General features: G+C 45.7%; 1 protein-coding gene across 4 annotated transcripts in view; it reads left to right on the forward strand.

Annotated features, from left to right (window-relative positions):
* CPNE6 (copine 6) overlaps positions 1–8,712 on the forward strand; it is a 438,030-nt gene extending 429,318 nt beyond the window's left edge. For 2 of the 4 annotated variants that reach the window (XR_011204812.1, XR_011204813.1), the window contains 3 exons: positions 1,110–1,346; positions 4,606–7,304; positions 7,973–8,712. Coding sequence is in view for 2 of the 4 variants with exons in the window: in XM_069238206.1 (XP_069094307.1) it covers positions 1,110–1,346; positions 4,606–4,731 (363 nt within the window). In the remaining 2 variants the exon portion in view is untranslated. Of the gene's footprint in view, positions 1–1,109; positions 1,347–4,605 lie in introns of all 4 variants that reach the window. The other 2 variants (XM_069238206.1, XM_069238207.1) reach the window with 1 other exon arrangement.
* Positions 8,713–9,161: the final 449 nt, after the last annotated feature.

Genomic DNA, 9,161 nt, shown 5'->3' on the forward strand with positions numbered 1-9,161 from the left:
GGAGATAATGAGAAAAACAAGGAGGAGTCACCCACCAGTCGGGCAGCCCCTAAGGTGTCCTGAGCTGAGGTGACCCCCTGCCTGAAGAAATCCTCCATCTTGTTTTGGAGGATTCCCCCAATAGGAATAGGAATGTGCCCCTCTCCCCTCAGGGAGGAGGCACAAGGTGGGTGTAGCCACCCTCAAGGACAGTAGCCATTGGCTACTGCCCCCCAGACCTAAACGCACCTCTAAATTTAGTATTTAAGGGCGACCCTGAACCCTGGAAATCAGATTCCTGCAAACTACAACAACAACAAGGACTGCTGACCTGAAAGCCCCGAAGAGACGACGGAGATGACAACTGACTTGGCCCCAGCCCTACCGGCCTGTCTCCAGACTCAAAGAACCTGCACAGCGACGCATCCAGCAGGACCAGCAACCTCTGAGGACTCAGAGGACTGACCTGCACTTAAAGGACCAAGAACCTCCCGAGGACAGTGGTTCTGTCCAGAAACAGCAACAAAACACATCTTTGTATTTGTCCTTTCTAATGAATAGTTCAGACGGTCGCCACTATTTCCGAATTAGCAAAACAAAAATCTTTCTTTACTGCAAGCTCGATGCTAAATGTATTCGAGTCTCTCAGCAAAACATGATTGAGGTCATTCAGACCCTAAACCTCTTTATCTTGTGAGTGAAAATCGTTTTGGTTTTGATTCTGAAATGTGATTGAGATTGAAAGGATGATAAAGTCATGCTTGCCTGCAGTACTTAGCTAGAGATTTTCGAAGATTTACACAACCCCTTTCTCTTTCAAATTGAATCTGACTGCGCTGTATCACACCCATGTGTCAAGAAGGGGAGGCCAAGAAGGCTATAGGCAATTTAAATACCTAAGCTAAAGCTTACATTTGTGCTACATCGCAGCTCCTGTGGCCTGAAAGAAAAAAACATGGCTGAAAGAGAAAAAAGTAGTTCACCCTTTTTGCTCTGGCCTTCTACCATTAATGGAGATTCGAAGAGTGTGATTCTGTGTCAGGTCTTCTGAAGAATCAGTGTTCCAATGTGAAGGCAAGTCTAACGTGTTTCTTTATTGTAATTTTTTCAAATCTTCCTTTTTTACACAGAAGTACTCCATCTTGCTAATACTTACGGATGGTGTGGTGACGGACATGGCAGAGACCAAAGACGCCATTGTTCAAGCCTCCCAACTGCCCATGTCAATCATCATTGTGGGTGTGGGCAATGCAGACTTCACGGACATGCGAACACTGGATGGGGATGATGGAGTACTCCACTCAACCAAGGGCGAGGCAGCCATGAGGGACATTGTCCAATTTGTGCCTTTTCGAGACTTCAAAAATGTGAGTGAGCTGCAGATGTTCCCTTTTATATCTTCCTAGGGTGATGGTGGGGGTATAAAGAATACTGGCAAAACCAATGGGTCTCATCTTTGGGAACTGTCGACTTAGCAGGCGGTTTTTATTTACACTATATAGAATCCCCAGTGCTGTGCAGTATGGTTAAAGAAGAATAAGAAAAAGCCGTTTTAGACAAATAAAAAGCAAAAAACTAACAAGAGCTTTTTTTTTTTTAAAGCGAGTGAGGGAAGAAGCACAGAGGGGAAGTGGAAGCAACACAGGAGGCTGGGGGAGGAGATAGAAGCAACACAGAGGGGGCGAGTAGGAGGAGGAACATGGAGAGCAGGGGTAAGAGGATGCAATGTGGAGCACAGGGGAGAAAAACAAATGGGCGAGAGAGAGAGCAATATAGAGCTGGTGGAGAGGCACAGGTGAGAAAGCAATGGAGGAGGAACAAGTACACAATGGCAAGTGCATCATGGACAGGGGCAGAGGAGAAGCCATAGGCAAGAGAAAGCAACACAGAACGCAGAGAGAGAGGAAGGGAAGAAAATACTAGGGAGACAGCTGGAAAACGTGCACTCTCATGTAGTGTTTCAATCAATCAATCATGGATGTGTAAAGCGTGGCTAATCACCCATAGTGTCTCAAGGCGCTGAAAGTAGGAGTGCTGCTTAGTCAAACCACCTGGTCTTGAGGTCTTTCCTGAACTGCTTCAGTGATGCGGTCTGCCTGAGCTTGAGGGGAAGTGTGTTCCATGTTTGGGCAGCTAGGTAGAAGGATCTTCCTCCTGCTCTACTTTTCTGGATCTTTGGGACGGCTGCAAGGGCGAGCTGGGAGGAATGGAGACATCTTTTGGGTATGTAGAAGGTGAGGCAGTGGTTGAGGTATTCCGGTCCTATGTTGTGCAGTGCCTTGAAGGTGTGGATCAGGAATTTGTATGTGATGCGCTTGTTGACTGGGAGCCAATGTAGGTCTCTGAGGTGGGAGAAGATTCGGCTGTGACAGGAGATGTCCAGCTTGAGTCTGGCTGCTGCATTCTGGACTCTTTGTAGCCTTGATTGAACTTTCTTGGTAATGCTGACATAGAGTGTGTTGCCGTAGTGCAGTTTGCTGGTGATGAGCGCGTGGGTGACTGTCTTCCTCGTGGCAGGAGGAATCCATTTGAAAATCATCTGCAGGAGAAGGAGGGTGTGGAAGCTTGATGAGGAGACATTGTTAACTTGGCGGGTCATCGATATAGAGGAGTCCAGTATGATACCCAGGTTGGGCGCATGGTCAGTGGGGGCAGGGGCGCTACCCAGATCGGTGGGCCACCAGGAGTCGTTCCAGGCATAAGGGGTGGAGCGGAACACGAGGATCTCTGTCTTGTCCAAGTTGAGCTTGAGGCAGCTGGCCTCCATTCCTGCGGAGGCTGCTCTCATCCCGTTGTAGAAATTCCTCTGGGCTTGCGCAGAGTCTTCGGACAGGGAGAGGATCTGTTGGGTGCCATCAGCGTAGGAGACTATGTTTAGCTCGTGTTGTTTGGTGATCTTAGCAAGTAGGGCTATGTAGATGCTGAGTGAGGATCCTTGGGGCACTCTGCAGCAAGTTTCTTTAGGTTCTGATGTGAACGGTGGTAGCCTGACCCTCTGTGTTCTTCCAGTGAGGAAGGACCTGATCTAACTCAGGGCTTTGTCTCAGATGCCGGCGTCGAGTAGTCTGTTGCAGAGGGTGGAGTGGGAAACGGTGTCAAATGCAGCAGAGAGGTCGAGGAGGATGAGTGCGGAAGTACCTCTATGGTCCAGTATGAAGCGTATGTCGTCAGTGGCTGCTAAGAGTGCGATTTCGGTGGTGTGGTTGAAAACCTAGGTCCCTAAAAATGAACTGTGGAAGTTCAAAAGTAAATTGGAAATGCTCTAGGGGATGGACAGACATAAGATGTACAACAATTAAATAAGAAGCAGACAATTGAGAGTGGCAGTAAAGCCAGCCAATGTAAGCACATAGAGGGCTGCAAACCACTCTATGGTCACAATATGTCTTTCGCATGACCTACAAATGAGGTATGCCTTGTGAAAAGAAGAGTAGGCGAGGATTATTTCCTGGTGCAGTCAGACAAAACAGCACAATATATACAAAAATTAAGGTTAACATAAACCACTTGAGTTGTTCGGCAAATCTATGATTGTGTAGTTGCAGGAGTTCCTGGATAAAGCTGCAGGCTCGTATATGCCTCCTGGCATGTGCCTCTTATAAGAAACAATGATATTATATGGCACACATGTGGCACTGTTGAAGCCATTTAGTGTTACAATAGTACACACTTGCCCTAATTGTGGAACAATTCCCTGATTGTGGAGCCCTCCTGGCCCGCTTTACTGTTAACTAGATGCCATATGTTTCTATAGAATATTTCAGGCTGATGCCTGGATGCAGACTTTTAAGTTGCACTGCTAGCTCATGTAACAGGATGTGGCCTGGATCTACTACTGCAAAACACATAGAGGTGGGTACAGTGATGACAAAAATTCCATTCTTCCTTTCCCGGAGTTACTCGCCTGGCCAGTGTGAAGACATTTGAGGCAGCAGGCCTTTTCCATCTATTCATCCAGGATCTGGCATAACATCCCCATATCCATCAGAATCTACCCAAAGCTACTTCAACTTAGGGAAAAGTTAAAGACTCATCTCTTTAAACAACACTACATTACAGTGTAATTACCATTCATAACCCACCTACCTCTCCTATGACTCATTAACTTTATATTGGCTAGGTTTTGCACAATTGAAATACAATCACAACATACATATGTTTCTGTGATGTGCATTAAAATTAATAATGGGTTTCATTGCCTGTTTTAAATACATTGGCGTGTGAGGAAGTACTTGGATTTTGTAATTCAAGTAATATTCAGTGATTGTTTTTTTATTTAAAATTCTTATTGCAAGCATATTGCAGCCACATTTAGAAGGCGGTATGTTTTTTTTGTTCCTTTCTATGGTCTATGCTTGCGTAAAAATAAAAATAAACCATTGCACCAACTTGCCAAGGTCATTCTTAGGGATTTTACCAATGCTCATCTTTTTTTCTCTGCTTTTTAAGCACAGTTTCTCAGGCTCCCAAACCTCCTTTTTATGACTTCTCTTTTATCCTCTACTTCATTCTGTACTTTGATTTGTGCCTTTTGTCTCTCTAAATACTTCTTTGATTTCTCTGAATCATCCTGTCCCTCTGAATAACGCCTCTTCGACTCCTCTGTCATTTCTTCTCATTTCTTAGGCTCCTGCCTCGGCTTTGGCCAAGTGTGTTCTTGCTGAGGTTCCGAAGCAGGTGGTGGAGTACTATGCCAGCAAGGGCATCGGCCCGGATCCTCACAAACCCAGCAGCTCCCCGACACCCCTCTGAGGCTAGGCTGTGCATTGGTGCATGCCCGTTTAAGCGGTTTGTTGATGTCAAGTCTGCCACTTTATGAATGAACTCTGAACAGTGAGTTGAACTACGCAATATAAAGCCCGACCCTTCCTCATTGATTTTCTGGAGAACAAGCAGCATGAAAAGACTATGGACTAAGGTGGCCTAGACATGGAAGAAATCTCAATGATGTGCCTATTGTTATTTTTACTAAACTGAGATTCTCCTCTGGGAACTTTCTTCAAATAACCACCAAGAGACTGTCAGAAAAATGCGAGAACAGTAGCATGATAATTGTTGGAGACAAGGCAGAGGATCTCCCTTTTTTTAAATGTTTGCAGAAGCTAGTTGAGAAATTGTTGTATCTATGCCCAGATTTGTCCTGTTTCAGTTGGCTCCCTAGGATAGCCTAGCGTTCGATGGGGCTCCCTTTCAGACCCAACACAGAAAGGGAGCATCCACATGAGTCTGGACACATCAGGCAAGACTCAAACCTGGAAACAGGGTAAAAAGCCACAAGGCTTCTTTCAGGAAATCTGTAGCTCAAGTCAAGAAACTCCTCAGGATCAAGGAATGTTAGACTACATTTAGTGGTAGGGCGCTTTAGCTCAATTCATCAAGTAAAAGATTTAGGGTATATGCAAAGTAGCATAAACACATAAAGGTTTGGGTCTACTGATTCCTTCCCACTTTCCTACTCACTTGCTTGATTAGTGAGATTTATTAACAGTTAGAAGTTGCATTCAGTTCTAAAAGGAGTGGCATCAGACGCACTGTCATCTTTATGAAACTGAGTAAAAATTGCCACAGCCCGCAAATTCTGCATGCATTGGCATTGATTGGCCAAACACTGGCAGACATCAACCTGCTCAGAGGTTATCAAAAAAGTGATGGCACCATTTGGTTTCATCATTGACTACTCATGCCTGGTTTGTATGTGATGAGCTAACCTGTCCGAACTTTAGTGGTGCCATGGTCATTCAAGCAGATTTGGGTTAAGCCTCCTTCAAAAGGAGTTGTTTTAGGCATATTTTGAGAAGGTTCTTGGATTGTTTAATTTTACCAGGGACTTCTCTGCTGTTGGCCACGTATAAAGCAGGAGTTGGCAGGCATTTACTAATGGCCATGTCATTCGCAAGATCACAAAAATGTTCACAATATATTTTTGAATTTTTCAGGCCACGTGCAGCCGAACCTCCTGGAAAAAAGTTTACTTTCAGTTAACACTTTTATTAAGATATTTTTAAAAATGTCCTCGTTTTTATGAATCTCTAAAGCACTGACAACATAGGTCAGTATTCCTTGGCTGTGCAGACATTCTGAAGGACAATGCTGTTGGTGCAATTCAAGCAACATATCCAGCTGATTGTACAGCTCATGATGACACTTGTTTCAGTTGTAGCCCAATCTTATTCAGTGCTATTGGAGTGTTATTTCGAATAATGTTATATGATCCATTCAGTACCACTTTTTGTTGTTGAACTTATTGCTAGGAGACTCATTCAGCACTGGAAACCAGCCCCTCTCATCCCCACTCCCCCAGCTCTGGAATCCCGAACATCGGTAAGGGGCCCAAGGCTATGAGACATCCAATGGCAAGAAATAATTTGATTTACAGCCAGACGCTCTTGAGATTTAGGTCACCAGTACATATAAAAGGTTCAGTGAATTGTCTGTGCCAGAAGCATATGTCTGACTCTTATTATCTTTATCATGAATCTGCAACATTTCATCTACCATCATATGTGTTCTCTTTGTTCCTCTCTTCTTACTCCCTCCCTCTATACCTTTCACCAGTCCTTCACTACCACCATCTATAATTTTTATTTTCTCTCTCCACACATATTGTCTATTATTCCTTTCTACAGAATTGAATATTTAATTGATTTTATGCATGTTTACTGTGGACTTAGTTTTCAAGCTTGAGCCAGAAAGAGTGCTTTTCAGCACACTGTCTATAAAAGCTAAACAAATTGGAGAAGTAAATGTTATAAGTTAAAAGGATTCTTCAGTATTAGTACCTTTGAGTCACACCAGATGCTGTGAATTTTTCCATCTGGCATCAAAAAGGAATCTTGAAATATACAATATGTACACCTGATATTAAATATCGGAAAGATATTAACATCGGAAAGTTAAAAGATATTTCCCTATAGTAGTGGTTTTCCAACATTAGTATAGTTCATAGATTCCCTATGTGATGAACAAATTCCTATTAGTGGAGGAAATAATCTTCAGAAACATCCTCAGAGGAGTAGGAGAAGGAATTTTGTGACTTAATAAATCTGTAAATTATGCAAGTACTCTCGAAGAAGAGATTATGGGGGTCATTACAACCCTGGCGGTCAAAGACTGCCAGGGCTGTTTCGACTGAAGCACCACCAACAGGCTGGCGGTGCTTCCCATGGTATTATGACCGCAGCAGAAGCGCCGCAGTCGCACCGCCGGGATCGCCACTTCAGTCCCGGTGGTTTTAATCCGCCAGAGCAGTGCTGCTTGCAGCACTGCCCAGGGGATTACGAGTCCCCCTACCGCCAGCCTTTTCCTGGCGGTACGGGGAGTCGCAGGCCCCTGTGGGCCCCTGCACTGCCCATGCCACTGGCATGGGTAGTGCAGGGGCCCCCTGACACGGCCCAGTGCAGCTTTTCACTGTCTGCTATGCAGACAGTGAAAAGCGCGACGAGTGCAACTGCACCCATCGCTCAGCCGCAACACCGCCGGCTCCATTTGGAGCCGGCTCCTGTGTTGCGCCCGTGATCCCCGCTGGGCCAGTGGGCGGAAACCATGTTTCCGCACGCCGGCCCAGCGGGGATCTCAAAATGACCGCGGCGGGAGTGCGGCCGCATTGGCGGCCGCCCGTCGGTCCAACCTTGGCGGGAAGCTTCAGCCGCCCGCCAAGGTTGTAATGAGGGCCCAAATGTCTTTTACAATGGTAATCCAGCATCATTTAACAGATTAAGGCCCTCATTACAACCTTGGCGGTTGTACCGCCAGTCGGACGCCCATGCGGCCGGAAACCTGCCGGCCGCATTTGGACATCCTCGCTGGGCCGGCGGGGATGTCGGTCGTAACACTGCAGCCGGCTCCTAATGGAGTCGGCGGCAATGTAGCGGTTCGGTGGGTGCAGCAGCACCCGTCGCGCTTTTCACTGTCTGCTAGGCAGACAGTGAAAATCGCGAAGGGGCTGTGCCTGGGGTCCCCTGCACTGCCCATGCCAAGTGCATTGGCAGTGCAGGGGCCCCCAGGGGCCCCGCGACTCCCCTTCCCATAGAGACCGTCATGGAAAGGCTGGCGGGAAGGGGAGTAGCGCTGCTCTGGGGATTCAGACTGCCGGGACAACCATAGCGGTAAACCGACAGTCCCGGCGGTGTGACCGTGGCGTCAAAATATGGCAATTTGTACCGCCAGCCTGTTGGCAGTACGATCGCCACTTTAACCCTGGCGGTCTTTGACCGCCAGGGTTGTAGTGAGGGCCTAAGTATTTAAATTCTTCAACTATCTTTTAAGGGGATCCTGGAAAAAGGAATCTGTTTGCATCTTATTAGATCTGTGAAACACATCATTGCTGGTAAAACAATGCTATAGATAAGTACCTTTCCTTCTCTCTCTCCCTAGGTGTTTCTTAAATAGCTGTGTACCTCTTCTTACCTTTTCTCTGTTCACCATCCTTAGTTTCAATTCTCTCATGCCTGTGTTCTTTCTCCCATCTCTCTGAATTTCATTCAAATTTGATCACACTATCAACGTTGCTGTCTAGACTAGTTTCTTGTCTTGTAATCTTTGGTGCTGATCATTCTGTGTTTGGCTACTGAAATGATAAAAACCATGACTCAGCATCTCTGAATGGGTTGCCACTTGAGGTTCAGCCTTGAGGCCCGGTATCTGCTGCTGCTGTCCCTTCCTGCTGTTCCTGATGTTTCATATTCCTTTCCTGCTTCTATCAGATGTTTAAATAAATCAGCCTTGTGCACTGTATAGTTCTGAGATATCTTTCTTGACTTTAAAATCTTTTTTGAGTACCCATGTTTGTGTATATCTTTTGGGATGTAGCCTTCTAGGAGCTGGACCCACAGTCAATTATAGTGAGCACAGAATTTCAGTCTTACTTCTTCTCCTTCAGGGCTTCTGTATGCAGAGTCTATTTGCACATATATCCACTTCAGAATTGTCTTCTCTTCCAGCATTCTGTTCCAGGAATCGTTTGAAAAGGTCCCATAAATCGAGTTCAGGACCTATCATAGAGTCCATTTCAAGAAGATCCAGAAGTACAGGTCTGGTTTGACAACAACTCTAATAATCTAGGGGCTGGACCCAAAGTATATTCCTGAGACACAGACACAGAGGCGAGGTCTGATCTTTCTAACACACATACATACATAGAACACACACAGACTGACACACCCACAGATATCCACTCCTCCCTT

This window comes from Pleurodeles waltl, chromosome 6 (assembly GCF_031143425.1).
Source record: "Pleurodeles waltl isolate 20211129_DDA chromosome 6, aPleWal1.hap1.20221129, whole genome shotgun sequence".
Classification (NCBI taxonomy): Eukaryota; Metazoa; Chordata; class Amphibia; order Caudata; family Salamandridae; genus Pleurodeles; species Pleurodeles waltl.